The 18,259-nt window shown below is 45.1% G+C and overlaps 1 protein-coding gene across 1 annotated transcript in view; it reads left to right on the top strand.

Moving 5' to 3' along the window:
* Positions 1–18,259, top strand: part of ICOS (inducible T cell costimulator) — a 198,232-nt gene that overhangs the window by 106,762 nt on the left and 73,211 nt on the right. Inside the window, exons 3-4 of the mRNA XM_073645604.1 lie at positions 543–667; positions 5,801–5,906. Coding sequence (XP_073501705.1) covers positions 543–667; positions 5,801–5,905 — 230 coding nt within the window. The 3' untranslated portion in view covers position 5,906. The remainder of the gene's footprint in view (positions 1–542; positions 668–5,800; positions 5,907–18,259) is intronic.

Here is an 18,259-nt window from a genome sequence, read left to right as displayed (position 1 = left end):
TGCAGCTATTAGAGATGAGCGAATTTATTTGAATTTAATTCTACATTTGGTCATATGAGAGGCCTCTGACTAGGGTATATGGCATAATGTTACCCCTTAGACCCAAGTCAGAGGCCTCTCATTCAACCAAATCAGATCTCATGCTTTGCACTGAGAAGTGGCAACACCCCGATACCTGTGTCTGAAAATTGAGATTCTGGTTTAGGTTTTATCCTAAGTCATGTGGCAAGGCTCGTTAAAGGGTCGATATTAACTTTTAGGGTCTTACATCCATTAGGTGGCACTAGAGTTCAAGTCCTCTTTATCTCTGAAGAGGCTATTTGCATATAAAATTATCAAGCAACAGCAAGTCGCACACAAGTTAAAAAAATCTGTGTATATAAATAGCAATTTACTTTATTATATGAGTCAATATGATTGCGGTGATTCCACTTTTGCAATGTAGTTCATTTTTTATGATGAAAAATTGTCATAGACTGCTATTATTAATGCATTTTTGACATTTATTAATTTTTAATTACTATATTTTGTTTTTATCTTAGATTTTCACATGAACCCCCCAGCTTGTCATATACTTTCATTTGTAGAAACATGGATTTTGATTGGAATTTCTGCCCTTATGTTTGCATGTTTCATGGCTGCAGTAATTTTGAGCTTAAAAAGAAAGGTGGGTACTAACCAAAGTAATGAGGTAATACTTTCCTTTACGAATGCTTAAGCTGCATGCACATATCAGAGCTAAGGGCATAAAGACGGTACACGCAGCACAAAAAGTTCTTATGTCATTGTAGTACGGAGATGAGGGGACTCGTTGTGCTGCTGTACAATGCACCAATATGGCTTTGAATTATACAGATCCTCTCGCCTAAAAGCAATCCTCCCAAAGGAAGATCCCTGCATAAAACAGCAACTAAAATATAGAATCAAATGGAATCCAATTGGAAGCATACCATGGTGCAATACAGCTCCACCAAGTGCTTGGACATTTTAAAGGCTCTGTGCCATTGTATTAGTGTGAAAGGACTTTTAATCATTAATATATGTTTATATATGTCTATGTAATTCCAAACAAAAGACTTGGTAACTAGTGATGGCGGACCCCTGGATGTTCGGGTCCAGTGGGATCAGTTGAACAGCTATTAAAAGTTTGGGATCGGTTACCAGAACAGTACCCGAACCCGAACCCCATTCCTATGAATGTTGGGCCTGAACATACATGGTTTTCTGCATTGTCATCTGCGTGACAGCCCGGGAAGCAGGGTCTCTGATCGGTGGTAACATTATTGTCAGATGTCAGCGTAATCCTGCAGCTGTGACCGGTGGTAAAAAGCTTATCGTGGGTCCCAGGCGTCGGCAAATGAGACTACTACCCCCATCAGCCAACATCTGTTGTCACTGTAAACAGCAAGAGCAGGAGAAGTAGTCCCTTATCAGCTGTCATTTGTGCTCCAAGTAGAAAAAAAAATTATAAATAAATATATTCAAATAAAAATAAAAAGCACAGTTATGCTCACCTACACCTAATCCCTAATGCCCTAGTACCCTGTGAAAAAGAAAAAATGAAAAAATGCCATAATACTCACCTTAATGCCTAATCCCCGATGCTCATATCACCTGTAAAAAAGAAAAAATAATAAACCACCATAATTCTCACCTATTTGCCGTAATCCAGAGTGTACCATGCCAATCTCACTTGTAGAACAGTCACATCGGTAGAGATATGCGGAGAGATGTGACTTAACTACAGGACATCAGGCTACACACTGACACAGGAGTGTAATCGCTCTTCTGTCAGTGTATAGCACTGAGCAGCCATGAGAGAGGTCACAGGAGTTCATCAGCTGATGAGCTCCGGTGATCTCACTTACAGCACCACCGCTGCAGGAGAATTTTCTTACACAGTGATGGTGCATTAAGTGAGATCAACGCAGCTCATTAGCTGATGAACTCTTGTGATCTCTCTCACGGCAGCTCAGTGCTATACACTGAGGGAGCGAACACACTGCCGGGTAGAACAGTCACTTCTGCCGATGAGACTGTTCTACAGGTGAGATCATTGTGGGACACTCTGGATTACATGGATTACGGCGAATAGGTGAGGATTATGGTGGTTTATTATTTTTTCTTTTTACAGGTGACATGAGCATCAGGGATTAGGCGTTAAGATGAGTATTATCCCCTTCGCAACCCTGGGATTTTCCGTTTTTGCATTTTCGTTTTTTGCTCCCCTTGTTCCCAGAGCCATAGCGTTTTTATTTTTTGGCCAATATGGCTGTGTGAGGGCTTATTTTTGTGGGACGAGTTGTACTTTTTAACGACATTACTGGTTTTAACATATCGTGTACAGAAAAACGGGAAAAAAATTCCAAGTGCGGTGAAATTGCAAAAAAAGTGCAAGACCACAGATGTTTTTTTTTTTTTGTTTGTTTTTTTACCACGTTCACTGAATGCTAAAACTGACTGGTGATTATTATTCTCCAGGTCATTATGAGTTTGTAGATACCAAACATGTATAGGTTATTTTTTATTTAAGTGGTGAAAAAAATTCCAGAGTTTGCTAAAAAACAATTAAAAAAAAATGGTGCCATTTTGAGACCCGTAGCGTCTCCATTTTTTAGGATCTGGGGCCGGGTGAGGGCTTATTTTTTGTGCGCCGAGCTGAAGTTTTTATTGATGCCATTTTGGGGTAGATCCAATGTTTTGCTCACCCGTTATTGCATTTTATTACAATGTTGTGGAGACCAAAAAACGTAATTCTGGCTTTTAGAATTTTTTTCTCGTTACGCCGTTTACTGATCGGATTAATTTTTTTTTTTTATATTGATAGATCGGGCGATTCTGAACGCAGCAGTACCAAATATGTGCATGTGGGATTTTTTTTAAATTATTTTATTTTGAATGGGGCGAAAGGGGGGTGATTTAAACTTTTATATTTTTTTAATTTTTTAAATATTCTTAAAACCATTTTTTTTTCACTTTTTGCTTGCTTCTATAGTCTCCATAGGAGACTAGAAGCAGCACTTGTCTGATCGTCTCTGCTACATAGAGGTGATCAGCAGGTCTGATCGTCTCTGCTACATAGAGGTGATCAGCAGATCACCTCTATGGAGCAGAAATGCTCCTGTGCTATTAGCGCCGACCACTAGGTGGCGCTCATAGCGATCAGCTCATGACAACCACTGGTGTCTGACAGTGACATTTAACATGTTAACAGCCACGGGTGGATCGCGATTCCACCGGCGGCTGTTGCGGGCACATGTCAGCTGTAAGAATCAGCTGACATGTGCCCGGTTCAGTGCGGGCTCACCGCCGGAACCCTCACTGAACCGGGAGTTACAGCCTTGGCGTACTAATACGTCCCAGGCTCTAAGGTGGTTATAGTGTTTTTTTATTTTTGCTTTTTTTTACAGGGGACAAGGGCATCATGGATTAGGTATAAGTGAGTATAACTGTGTTTTTTATTTGAATATTTATCAATTGTATCTTTTTTTTTTACTTGAAGCACAGGCGCTGGCTGATGAGAGACTACTTCTCCCATCCGTGGCTCCTGGTTTTGCTGTTTACAGTGACAGCAGGCATCAGCTGATGGGAGTAGTAGTCTCATTAGCCGACACCTGTGACCCGCAGTAAGCTTTTAACCGTGGTTCACAGTCACAGCTGCAGGATCATGCTGACATCTGACAGCCTGATCCCCAAGCGCTCTGACCAGCTCACACAGATGACAGTGTGGGAAACTCCCGAACCTGGAATAGAATAGTACCATGGACTTCCTGAGGAAGTCCGTGTTTGGAATCCGTGCCCGCACAGTAGGTGTTCGGTACGGACCCCGAATTTTTTTACTGTTCAGGTTCGCCCATCTCTTTTGGTAACATTTTAAATGCATTATGTAATTGACGCACCCCCTGGGCCATGTTCAGGGGATACCCGGAGCCGGATCTGGATAGGGGTAGTAGTCCTTGTGGCGGTGACCCGGTCCGTGCCCAGGGTGTCAAACTAAGTGGCAGTCTATGGCAGTAGATGTTAACTTGGATGTCGACTACGCCACCCGTTGAGTACGGCTTTGCAGCCGCCGCTGCAGAACAGTCCGCTGAGGCCGGTGGTATGGGTGCAGCGATGATGGTATAACCCCCAACGGGAGGGGTATGGCCTCAGGGCAGCAGGTGAAGATGATGGGGGTTGTGACAGTCAGTAAGAAGAGTCAGAGTCAGGAGATGCAGTTTCAGGGGTTTTTCTCACAAGTGTTCTCTCAGTCACTCTGGCCTTGAGTGACCACCCGAGCCGTGCTGCGTCCACCAGGTCCTGGACTCGGCTAACCCCCAGGCAGTTCTGAAGCGTGGTCCTGAGCTCCCTTCTCTCTCTCTGTCTCTGGCCGTTCCCACCAGGGATCCACCTTTGGCCGGCTCCCTCGGGTCTCTTAGTGGTCAAACCTCCTCTGGGTTCCCTGACCCTATGCTTGGTGTGCCTTTCTGGTGGATTTGGTGAGGGTCGTGGCAAATCTTGACCACGACCTCCGGTTCCTGGCTGAGGATAAGTGGCCTCCACCAGTTCGGGTTCCGGTACCCGTGTCCGCCAACCCTTCACCCTTTCTGGTCTGTTTCTGGGTTCTTGGGGTTCCCTCTGTCTTTATCTCTGGGTCCTTCTTACTCCTCTCTCTGCAGGCCTTGCTCTGGAGCTGGGCCCAGCCGGAGCCACAGCTCCCTGTCAGCCCTCCTGGCTGAGCTCCTCTGCTCTGCTTCTCAGGCTAAAAAGACCCTGTCCTAAGATGGTGCCCACCATATATACTCCCTCTATGTGTGAGCCCAGGTGACTAGCACCCAATGAGCTCCTAGCTTTACCCAGACTACTCCCCCTATCTGCCCCTACACTACTGGGATGTTCCACCCCCCTCCCACTCCAGCCAGGGACAGACGCTGTCGTACCTGCACATATACTGGTGGGAGTACCGTTGTTCTGTCCCCCGGAAATGGGATGTATGTAGTGCATGCAGCCTACTGAGCTCAGTCCCACACTCCATCCTTACCCGGGAGTGGAATACCACACCTCTGGCTTGAGGCGTAATACCCCTGTAGCAGCCGAATCCTCAGGGTGCTACATAATTACATCATCCAAATAATGATCACCTTAGCAGCCATGAAAAATGATATTAATTATGATTTATACATATGAGTTTGGTAAAGAAACTTTAAGAAAAAGATTAACAAATGCTGCAAACAGCCTGGATTTTTTTAACTTACCTGGATGATTAAAACAAACCAAATTGCTTAAAAAAACTTCAAGGATATCCACCACACCTTATGGATTGGGTTAAATTATAATAATTGTTTAGAAAATAGCACCAATGAAAATGATGCTTGTCACCATTTATATAGTACATCATTTATTTTGTTACTTATTAAAGGAGACTCAAATAAAGCTGTACAGCTACACAAATTATAAAAAAAGGTCTGTGGTACAGAGTTGAGGTGAGCAGCATTGATTGAGAATGGTCCCTACTAGAAATGAGCAAAATGATTCGCACTACCTTGGACAGTGCAAACTTCCCCCGTTTCCACTCTAATGCGGCATCCTAGGTGCCTCTTTCCATTGTTCGGCTTCATGCAATATAATGATGCTGCTCATCTGTAGTCCGTAATAAGTGCAGACCCCATAAAATGTAGACTCTTGTAGAAGAGGCAAGATGTGCATCAAGAACCGATCCTATGTAAAATCTTGAAATCTCTGCGTCATTTCTTTGATCACTATTCTCAGCAGGAGTGTAAGAGTAGTTTCTGGTTTTAATAATAATCATTGTTTTCAACAGCAATGCAGAGAATGTCATGCTAGAAACATGGAGCTGACAAAGGAGCAACACAGCGAATACATGCACATGGCTTCTGTCTCTCTTGCGAAATGCCAGGTGCACTAAGGTATGATAAACTTCTTTTGGTATTTATCATGAACTATGCTTAAAGTCACCCTCAACCCTGGCACTGAAAAGTGACAATAAATTTGTCATGTATAGTTACCCGACCCTTCATCTCCTCAATGGGTGTTGCATGCTTATTGGATAAAGCAGATGTAAGGAGATGGACATGCTGCCCACATTCCCCATTGAGGACACGTGTATTTTTTCAATTTATTTAGATGTACAATGTGTTTTGTGACATTCATTGGTAGTGATAGAGTGGAGCTCTGCCCAACAAGAGCCAGTTAGCAGGGGAAGACAGTGTTAAAAGTTGGGACTAGCCCAGAGTGGGAGGGGATAAAGTGAAGGGACAGAGACAGCTTCTGGTTAGAAAGTCAGTTCGGGCCTAGCTTGAAGCTAGAGCAGACCTTTGGTCTGAGTACTAAGCAGAGTCGAATGCATGGCTGTCCCTTAAATGAGTGGAGACTGAGGCAGTGGACAGCATAATCCTGAGCAAAGAGAGAAAGGGAAAGAGAGAAGTGACCGAAGGACAGAGTGACGCACTGGAGATGTGTCCTGTGACAGGACTCCTAGCGGTATGGTCCTAAGTACGTAAACTGGAGAGGTAACGGGCCAGGATGGAACAGGGAACATGAGATGAATAAAGAGCCCCGGGCGGAAGTTCCAAGGCATTAGCAGGCGGAGAAGATAAGTAAAAGGCCATATTCTCAAACTAGTTCCCTTAAAAGTGAAGAGGACACGAAACCACAGGTTGAGAATAGGACTCTCACTAACTTGACTGTATAATGCACCCCCCATGGTCCTCCATACAATAAATTGCACCCCCCATGGTCCTCCATATGCTATTATGGCCAAGAGACACTGATTTAAAAAAATAAATATAATACTCACCTCTCATCATTCCACCCAATGCTCCGGTCTGCTGAGTCTGTGGTATGAAGCGCCTCACATGTCAGAACAGCAAGCGAGCTGTAATGACATCATCGTGCCCGCTTCTCCGATACATCAGACGCCAAGGAAAAATGACAGGGGTGGAAGCGTCTGCTGACGCTCCCTCTTCCATCATCATTGCTAGCACCAAGCCAACTCCTCTGGCTGTCAGCGCGAGCAATGATGATGGAAGAGGGAGCATCAGCAGATGCTTCCACCTCCATCATTCTGTGCAGGCGGGCAATGTGGATGCTGATGGGCAGAGGGGGGACACGGTGCAGGCACTGACACTGGGCTCCCTGGCTGACGGGGTGGTACGCCACTGTCTCAATGATACAAACAGAGGGCACCAAGTAAATTGAGCATACATGACAATTGTGTGACGACAGAGCTTCTAATCTTAATTACCCAGATGTGTAGATTTGTTAAGCCCAGGAGAAATGTACTATTATCTTTGTTTTTACTTTAGAATTTATGTTTGTTTCTTTGGTTGAACAAGAAGGACAGACTAGTATTTGTATTAGTCTGAATGTTGACTTCTCTTGGTCTGTGAACAATGAATGTTTGCAAATATATTGATTAACCATTGTGTGGACCATTTTGCTTGGTGACTTGCAGAGCAAAGGAGTATAAGTTATGCAAATTGATTAAATGCTCAAACAATGAGAACTGAGCCCTGCCCTTTTCCCCCTGATCTGTGAATGATGACCTGAGCCACAGATGGATATATATATATATATATATATATATACATATATACAGTACAGACCAAAAGTTTGGACACACCTTCTCATTTAAAGATTTTTCTGTATTTTCATGACTCTGAAAATTGTACATTCACACTGAAGGCATCAAAACTATGAATAAACATATGTGGAATTATATACTTAACAAAAAAGTGTGAAACAACTGAAAATATGTCTTATATTCTAGGTTCTTCAAAGTAGCCACCTTTTGCATTGATGACTGCTTTGCACACTCTTGGCATTCTCTTGATGAGCTTCAAGAGGTAGTCACCGGAAATGGTCTTCCAACAATCTTGAAGGAGTTCCCAGAGATGCTTAGCACTTGTTGGCCCTTTTGCCTTCATTCTGCGGTCCAGCTCACCCCAAACCATCTCGATTGGGTTCAGGTCTGGTGACTGTGGAGGCCAGGTCACCTGGCGTAGCACCCCATCACTCTCCTTCTTGGTCAAATTGCCCTTACACAGCTTGGAGGTGTGTTTGGGGTCATTGTCCTGTTGAAAAATAAATGATGGTCCAGCTAAACTCAAACCGGATGGAATAGCGTGCCACTGCAAGATGCTGTGGTAGCCATGCTGGTTCAGTATGCATTCAATTTTGAATAAATCCCCAACAGTGTCACCAGCAAAGCACCCCCACACCATCACACCTCCTCCTCCATGATTCACGGTGGGAACCAGGCATGTAGAGTCCATCCGTTCACCTTTTCTGCGTCGCATAAAGACACGGTGGTTGGAACTAAAGATCTCAAATTTGTACTTCTCAGACCAAAGCACAGATTTCCACTAGTCTAATGTCCATTCCTTGTGTTCTTTAGCCCAAACAAGTCTCTTCTGCTTGTTGCCTGTCCTTAGCAGTGGTTTCCTAGCAACTATTTTACCATGAAGGCCTGCTGCAGAAAGTCTCCTCTCAACAGTTGTTGTAGAGATGTGTCTGCTGCTAGAACTCTGTGTGGCATACACCTGGTCTCTAATCTGAGCTGCTGTTAACCTGCGATTTCTGAGGCTGGTGACTCGGATTAACTTATCCTCAGAAGCAGATGTGACTCTTGGTCTTCCTTTCCTGGGGTGGTCCTCATTTGAACCAGTTTCTTTGTAGCGCTTGATGGTTTTTGCAACTGCACTTGGGGACACTTTCAAAGTTTTCCCAATTTTTCGCACTGACTGACCTTCATTTCTTAAAGTAATGATGGCCACTCATTTTTCTTTACTTAGCTGTTTTTTTCTTGCCATAATACAAATTCTAACAGTCTATTCAGTAGGACTATAAGCTGTGTATCCACCAGAGTTCTGCACAACACAACTGATGATCCCAACCCCATTTATAAGGCAAGAAATCCCACTTATTAAACCTGACAGGGCACACCTGTGAAGTGAAAACCATTTCCGGTGACTACCTCTTGAAGCTCATCAAGAGAATGCCAAGAGTGTGCAAAGCAGTCATCAAAGCAAAAGGTGGTTACTTTGAAGAACCTAGAATATAAGACATATTTTCAGTTGCTTCACACTTTTTTGTTAAGTATATAATTCCACATGTGTTAATTCATAGTTTTGATGCCTTCAGTGTGAATCTACAATTTTCATAGTCATGAAAATACAGAAAAATCTTTAAATGAGAAGGTGTGTCCAAACTTTTGGTCTGTACTGTATATATATATATATATATATAGGATTTCTATAGTGTTGCTGGGAGATAAACAGAGAGACTCTTCAGGACAGTAGCTTGGAAGCATGGCTCCATCCAGAGAGGCACATATTTGGATTCTACAGGATTCCAGCCTAAGGGTACACGGCCCTGGCTGGAAGGATACATATCTACTCCATTGACTATCAGAGAACCCATGGATACATTTAGGAAAACCAGGTTGGGACAATGAGGTCTCCTGGCCCCATGCATATGTTGTTCGGAGAGGCCAGGGTGGGACACTCGGGTCTCCTGGCCTTGTACCTCAATGGACTGTCAGCTTCCTAAGTTGGCGCTACATCCTCTCTGTAGGTGTCCACCCAGAGTGGGGTGTCACTAGTTGAGGTAGTTTGCCCTCGAAGTCCCAAAGTGGTAACTGCTCTATTCACGGCAGGCCAGCAAAAGGGTGAGACTATGTAATTTTGCACCATCTTGGGTATTTTCTGGGACTGTTATATATATTTATTGTCTGTTTGGTGGTTCAATAAAGTATTGCCACACTGTTATACCATTAGCCTGTGTTATCTGAGTAGTATTACGCCCATGGGAGACCCCGTGTCTCCACAAAATGTATTCTTACTTATCAGTGCCAGATTGTAGGGTCGCTTTAAGCTACATTACTGAACCATACTACCTTCAAATATCAAATGTATGTACATTTTAAATCTTTTCTAGTTAATAATTATAGTTATAATAGCACAATACAAACTCTCTAAGGATTCCTATTATAGGTAGGTAAATCTCATTAATAATTTTAGCTGAATTCTCCAAAAGTATCTATTTTTACGTTTGAATGCATTGTGGAATATTGTGCATTTTATTTTATTTATATGATAAGCTGTCTATTTGTAAAAATTGTGATGACTTGGATTAGTGGCGAACACAGATATAAGAGGGACCCTTTGAAAGAGCAGTATATGGGTCCTTTGTTGTCCAATAGTTCATCATAATCGCTTATCAGTTATAATTCCACCAGAGGCACTAAAAATGAGCTCTGATAAAACTCTGGTGGCAGGGCAGGCCAGGACCTCCAAGGCATAGAGAGCCAGTTCATTCCACATATCCAGCTTGGATACCCAATAATTATAAGGCACAGAGGAATCACAGAGGACGTTGGTACGGTCGGCAAGGTACTCCCTCAACATCTTTCAAAACTTTGCACTCCTTGTGAGAGTGCCCCGCTCCTCAGGACTTGTGCGATAGAAGGGGCTGAGAAAATTCTCCCAGAACTTTGACAGTGTTCCCTTCCTTTGCTGGATTGAAGTTATGTCTCTCTCACCTGTACTCCTTGGTTGTCCAACGAAGTGTGACCTCTGCCGGCAGCGTTTTCAGATGAGAACATTTTTAATAGTTCCGCAACAAGTGCCTTCTGGTACAGCCCCATTTTTGTAGACCTGTCCGCCTCAGGAATAAGAGATAAAAAGTTCTCCTTGTAGCGTGGGTCTAGAAGTGTCACCAGCCAGTAATGACTGTCACCCAAAATTTTGAGAATGCGAGGGTCATCGTAAAGGCAGCGTAACATAAACTCAGCCATGCGTGCCAGACTACTAACAGGCAAGACTTCCGTGTCCTCACCAAGAGGATGACTGACCATGCTCTCCTCCTCCTCTCTGTCTTCTGGCCATCCATGCTGAGCAGACGGTATGACAGCTGTGCAGGTAGTACCGTTTATAGTGCATGAAACTAGCTCCTCTTCTTCCTCCTCCTCCTCTTCCTCATTGTCCCCCAATCCACTTTGGGATGAGATGAGGCTGGGCTGTGTGTAATCACCCTGTATGGTTCCTTCATCAATTTCATCGTGCTCCGCCTCACAAATCCGTCCGAACATCTGCAGTGTAGATATCCAACACGTGGGGACATCACACACCAGTCTGTGAGCTGGAAGCTGCAAACGCTGCTGAAACACGGCAATGGCGGCAGAAGCTGTAGGTGACTTTCTAAAATGGGCACACAAGTGTCGTTCTTTAACAAGCTGATCCAGCAGCTCCGGGTAGGATTTGAGAAACCGCTGAACCATGAGGTTAAGCACATGGGCCAGGCATGGTACGTGTGTGAGCTCGCCTCGTCTCAAGCCGCCACCAGGTTCCGGCCATTGTCACACTCGACCATGCCTGGCTGTAGGTTCAGCGGTGTGAGCCACAGATCTGCCTGCTCTTTCAGAGCTGTCCACAACTCTTCAGCATTGTGTGGTTTGTCACCTAAGCATATTATCTTCATCACAGACTGTTGCCGCTTGGCTGAGGCAGTGCTGCAGTGCTTCCAGCTTGTGACTGATGTGGTCATTTTGGAGATGGAGGCTGAAGAGGAGGAGGAGGCTGAGGAGGATGAGGTGCAGGAGCTGTAGAACCTGGGGCAACCCTGATTGACCTAGGGCCCGCAATCATTGGCGTCGGGAGGACGTGTTCCGTCCCAAGGTCCGATGGGTTCCTGGCTTCCACTATGTTAACCCTGTGTGACATCAGTGATATGTACCATCCCTGCCCACAAGCACATGTCCACGTGTCGATGGTTAGGTGGACTTTCCCCGTAACTGCGTTGTTGAGGGCACGGCTAATGTTTTGGGACACGTGCTTGTATAATGCGGGAACGGCACACCAGGAGAAAAAGTGGCGGCTGGGGACCGAGGGACGGCCACCGCCATCAGGTTGCGGAGTGCTTCCTTCTCCACGAGCCTAAAAGGCAACATTTTGAGCGCAAGCAGTCGTGAAATGTGAGAATTTAGTAGTGTGGCCTGTGGGGCGTTGACTGCATATTTGCACTTGCATTCAAAGGACTGGGGTATGGACAACTGAATGCTGCGCTGGGACAAGGACGTGGATGTGCTTCCTGATACTGCTACTTGAGAGTGTGGAACGACAGGTGCAAGGCAGGAGACATCTTCTCATGCACCATGGACAGGGGATTGGCTTGCATGCACAACAGCGGAAGAAGCAATGGTGCCACCCGCAGACACTGTTCCTGGACCCTGGGGTTTGGCCCACAAAGTCGGGCGCTTTGCTGCCATGTGCCTGATCATGCTGGTGGTGGTCAGGCTGGTCGTTTTGCCACCCCCGCTGATGCTGGCCTGGCAGGTGGTGCAAATGGACTTTTTGGGGTTATCGGCAGAGTCTTTAAAAAACAACCAGACTCGGGAAGACCTAACATTTGTGCTGGCAACTTCCTTCGTGTTGGTGTTACAGGGAACGGTTGCCTGCCTTCTGTCTGTGGCCAGCACACTGCTTCTTCCTGCCTGTTGGGGTGCTCTGACTCCCTCCCCCTGTGTGCTGCTCTCCTCGCTCCGGATGTCCTCCTGCCAGGTTGGGTCAGTTACTATATCATCCACCACCTCATCTTCCACTTCCACACCCTGGTCCTCCTCCTGACTTTCTGGCAATTGTGTCTCATCATTGTCCACCTCTTGTGACACTTTCCCACCGTCGCCTTCATGTGACCGTGGCTGTTCAAATATTTGGGCATCGCTACATGCGATCTCCTCTTGCCACGCTTCAAGTGGACCGGGCGAGAGGCCCAAATCTATAAATGGAAAAGTGAATAGCTCTTCAGAGTGTCCAAGTGTGGGATCATTTGTCTCCAGGCACTCGGAATGGTGGGAGGAAGGAGGATCAGGGTGAGGACTATGCGGTCCAGACTCACGGCTACTGAGACTTGACTGTGTGAAAGACAGGATGGTGGTGGTGGCTAAGTGACTGGAAGCATTATCCGCTATCCAACCAACAACTTTTTGACACTGCTCTGGGTTCAATAGTGGTGTGCTGCTGTCCCCTAGCAATAGGAACAGGAAGGTTGGGTGAGAAGATGTGAGTGTTTGTTGTGGCATAATTTCAGCTTGCCCACGGCCTTGGCCTCTGCATGCACCATCACCATCACGTCCAGTTCCCCATCCCTTGCCACGTGCCTTGCCCATTTTAAATGGAGGACAATATCTTCCACACTCAATACAAATGACTGTATTTGGAGCGAATTTATATGTGATCCGTGTGATGGACAAACCACAGTTTTAAATACCTGGCCTGTAGGTAACTATTTTGAGCAGCAATCTGGTGTCAATTGCTTCACTGGCACACTGAAACAAATTTTTAATGGAGGTCAGAAATGGCATTATTTTCTGAAAATGTATATGTGATCCGTGTGACGGAGAAAACACAATTTTAAATACCTGGCCTGTAGGTAACTATTTTGAACAGCAATCTTGTGTCAATTGCTTCACTGGCACACTGAAACTAATTTTTAATGGAGGTCAGAAATGGCAGTATTTTCTGAAAATGTATATGTGATACGTGTGACGGAGAAAGCACAGTTTTACATACCTGGCCTGTAGGTAACTATTTGAACAGCAAACCGGTGTCAAAAACTTTGCTGACACAGTGAAAAAAAAATTGAATGGAGGCCAAAAATGGCAGTATTTTCTGAAAACGTATATGTGATCCATGTGATGGAGAAAACACAGTTTTAAATACCTGCCCTGTAGGAAACTATTTTGAACAGCAATCTGGTGTCAATTGCTTCACTGACACACTGAAATAAATTTTTAATGGAGGTCAGAAATAGCAGTATTTTCTGAAAATGTATATGTGATCCGTGTGACGGAGAAAAAACACAGTTTTCAATACCTGGCCTGTAGGTAACTATTTTGAACAGCAAACCAGTGTCAAAAACTTAGCTGACACAATGAAAAAAAATTTGAATGGAGGCCAAAAATGGCAGTATTTTCTGAAAACATATACAGTACAGACCAAAAGTTTGGACACACCTTCTCATTTAAAGAATTTTCTGTATTTTCATGACTATGAAAATTGTACATTCACACTGAAGGCATCGAAACCATGAATTAACACATGTGGAATTATATACTTAACAAAAAAGTGTGAAACAACTGAAAATATGTCTTATATTCTAGGTTCTTCAAAGTAGCTACCTTTTGCTTTGATGACTGCTTTGCACACTCTTGGCATTCTCTTGATGAGCTTCAAGAGGTAGTCACCGGAAATGGTCTTCCAGCCATCTTGAAGGAGTTCCCAGAGATGCTTAGCACTTGTTGGCCCTTTTGCTTTCACTCTGCAGCCCAGCTCACCCCAAACCATCTCGATCGGGTTCAGGTTTGGTGACTGTGGAGGCCAGGTCATCTGGCGTAGCACCCCATCACTCTCCTTCTTGGTCAAATAGCCCTTACACAGCCAGGAGGTGTGTTTAGGGTCATTGTCCTGTTGAAAAATAAATGTTGGTCCAACTAAACGCAAACCGGATTTAATAGCATTCCGCTGCAAGATGCTGTGGTAGCCATGCTGGTTCAGTATGCCTTCAATTTTGAATAAACCCCCAACAGTGTCACCAGCAAAGCACCCCCACACCATCACACCTCCTCCTCCATGCTTCACGGTGGGAACCAGGCATGTAGAATCAATCCGTTCACCTTTTCTGCGTTGCACAAAGACACGGTGGTTTGAACCAAAGATCTCAAATTTGGACTCATCAGACCAAAGCACAGATTTCCACTGGTCTAATGTCCATTCCTTGTGTTCTTTAGCCCAAACAAGTCTCTTCTGCTTGTTGTCTGTCCTTAGCAGTGGTTTCCTAGCAGCTATTTTCCCATGAAGGCCTGCTGCACAAAGTTTCCTTTTAACAGTTGTTGTAGAGATGTGTCTGCTGCTAGAACTCTGTGTGGCATACACCTGGTCTCTAATCTGAGCTGCTGCTATCCTGCGATTTCTGAGGCTGGTGACTAGAGATGAGCGGTGTTCGACTAGAACTGTTCGCCAATCTCAAATTCGAGCTGTTTTGGGCAGTGTTCGAGTTGTTCGACGAACCCGAACGATTTGCAAAAAATTCGGCTGTTCGAGGTTATGTTCGATAACTGTTCGTGCACCAAAAGCGTGTCCTGCATGTCTGGCGCTATTTAGAGCACCAATCATGCAGGGATTGTCTGCCACTCACTGTAATGTCACAGCCATGGTGGTTGTGGCATTACAGTGATTGCCCAAATCGATGGGAACAGTGCCAACAGTGAAACATGAAAAGCCGGCAATTCAGCAGCGGCATACACCTGTACCCGACAATTTAGAACCGAAAGAATAGAGCTTCACACATAGATTAGATAGATATAAACATGTCAGCCACATATATACGAAGTACAGTGAAAGTGCTGCTTACTGTACTTGTCATTTAGCGTAAAGGATTTATCAAAAAAAATAATAGTGTTTTCATGCACCGTCTCTTTAAGAAAGCCGGCCGGCAATTCAGCATCTGTACCCGACAATTTATAACAGACAGAATAGAGCTTCACACATAGATTAGATAGATAGAAACATGTCAGCCACATATATACGAAGTACAGTGACAGTGTTGCTTACTGTACTTGTCATTTAGCGTAAAGGATTTATCAAAAAAAATAATAGTGTTTTCATGCACCGTCTCTTTAAAAAAGCGGGCCGGCAATTCAGCATCTGTACCCAACAATTTAGAACAGACAGAATAGAGCTTCACACATAGATTAGATAGATAGAAACATGTCAGTCACATATATATGAAGTACAGTGATAGTGTTGGTTACTGTACTTGTCATTTAGTATTAAAATAAAGGATTTATTATTAAAAAAATTGGCGTGGGGTTCCCCTTAATTTTAGGCTCTAGCGGAGGTTAAGCAGACGGCTGGGGCTGATGTTTGAAGCCTGGGAAGGGGGTAATACCCACGGAGCTTCCCAGGCTACTAATATCAGCCCCCAGCTGAATACATAGCCTTTACTAGCTATTAAAATGGGGGACACCCCAAAAAAAATGACGTGGGGTCCCCCCTAATTTAATAGCTAGCAAAGGCTAGGCAGACAGCTGGGGGCTGATATTAATAGCCCAGGAAGGGAGCCATGAATATTGGCCCCCTCCCAGGCTAGAAACACCAGCCGTCAGCCGCCCCAGAAATGGCGCATTCATAGGATGCGCCAATTCTGGCACTTAGCCTCGCTCTTCCACGCTGCCCTGGTGCGGTGGCAGGGGGTAATAGGGTTGGGGTTGATGTCAGCTTATAATGCCAGCTGACATCAAGCCCAGGTTAGTAATGGAGAGGCGTCTATAAGACACCCCCATTACTAACCCCATAGTCAAAGTTAAAAAAAACACAAACACCCAGAATAAAGTCCTTTAATTGAAATAAAGACACAATCCTTTATTGTTCTAAATTAAACCATACTTACCGTCACGCCCATTCCAGCTGAAGCCAACGATCTCCTGCAATAAAAGAAAAATAATAAAGCAACCTCATCCTTACCTTTCCATGGTTCCCACGACAGCTTCAGCTCTGCTACATCGAGATGACAGGCTGGACCGCAGCAGAACGCTGCCATCCAGCCTCTCATCCCGCAGACACTGAGAAGCGCAGGCTTGCTTGCGCTGCTCAGCGTCTCTCTGTGACGACATCCAGATGAGCCGAGTTCATGTCCAATGAACTCGGCTCACCTCATGCACGTCACTGACAGCGTGGGAAAATTCTCACGCTGAAGCGGTGAGTGCAGGAGAATTCTCCCACGCTGTCAGTGACGTGCATAAGGTGAGCTCATGTCCAATGAACTCAGCTCACCTCCTGCACGTCACTGACAGCGTGGGAGAATTCTCCTGCACTCAGCGCTTCAGTGTGAGAATTCTCCCACGCTGAAGCGCTGAGTGCAGGAGAATTTTCCCACGCTGTCAGTGACGTGCATGAGGTGAGCCGAGTTCATTGGACATGAACTCGGCTCATCTGGATGCCCTCACAGAGAGACACTGTGGAGCGCAAGCAAGCCTGCGCTTCTCAGTGTCTGCGGGATGAGAGGCTGGATGGCAGCGTTCTGCTGCGGTCCAGCCTGTCATCTCGATGTAGCAGAGCTGGACCGGTCCTGGGAACCATGGAAAGGTAAGGATGATGTTGCTTTATTATTTTTCTTTTATTTCAGGAGATCGTTGGCTTCAGCTGGAATGGGCGTGATGGTAAGTATGGTTTAATTTAGAACAATAAAGAATTGTGTGTTTATTTCAATTAAAGGACTTTTTTCTGGGTGTTGTGTTTTTTTTAAATATTTTACTAGAAATTCATGGTGGTCATGTCTAATATTGGCGTGACCCCATGAATTTCGGGCTTAGGGCCAGCTGATAATGCCAAGCTGGCCCTAACCCCTTTATTACCCAGTGAGCCACCGCATCAGGGCCCTGGATGAGTTGGGTACAGCGCCAGAAGATGGCGCTTCTATGAACGCGCCATTTTCCGGGGTGGCTGCGGACTGCAATTTGCAGCGGGGGTGGCCCAGAAAGCTTGGGCCTCCCTGCGCTGCGGATTCCAGCCCCCAGCTGCCTAGTTGTACCTGGCTGGACACAAAAACAGGGCGAAGCCCCACGTCAATTTTCTTTAAATTATTTCATGAAATAATTAAGAAAAAAAGGGCTTCCCTATATTGTTGTGTCCGGCCAGGTACAAATAGGCAGCTGGTGGTTGGGGGCAGCCCGTTCCTGCCTGCTGTACCTGGCTGGACACAAATATAGTGCGAAGCCCCACGTCAATTTTTTTTAAATTATTTCATGAATTTCCTGAAATAATTTAAAAAAATTGAAGTGGGGCTTCGCACTATATTTGTGTCCAGCCAGGTACAGCAGGCAGGAACGGGCTGCCCCCATCCACCAGCTGCCTATTTGTACCTGGCCGGACACAACAATATAGGGAAGCCCTTTTTTTCTTAATTATTTCATGAATTTCATGAAATAATTAAAAAAAATTGAAGTGGGGCTTCGCACTATATTTGTGTCCAGCCAGGTACAGCAGGCAGGAACGGGCTGCCCCCAACCACCAGCTGCCTATTTGTACCTGGCCGGACACAACAATATAGGGAAGCCCTTTTTTTCTTAATTATTTCATGAATTTCATGAAATAATTAAAAAAAAAGTACGTGGGGCTTCGCCCTATTTTTGTGTCCAGCCAGGTACAACTAGGCAGCTGGGGGCTGGAATCTGCAGCGCAGGGAGGCCCAAGCTTTCTGGGCC

Source organism: Phyllobates terribilis, unplaced genomic scaffold (assembly GCF_046119375.1).
Source record: "Phyllobates terribilis strain yellow unplaced genomic scaffold, ASM4611937v1 Scaffold_9__5_contigs__length_417890890, whole genome shotgun sequence".
In the NCBI taxonomy this organism is placed as follows: domain Eukaryota; kingdom Metazoa; phylum Chordata; class Amphibia; order Anura; family Dendrobatidae; genus Phyllobates; species Phyllobates terribilis.
The sequence above is the reverse complement of the archived record's forward strand: the minus strand, read 5'-3'. Positions and strand labels throughout refer to the sequence as shown.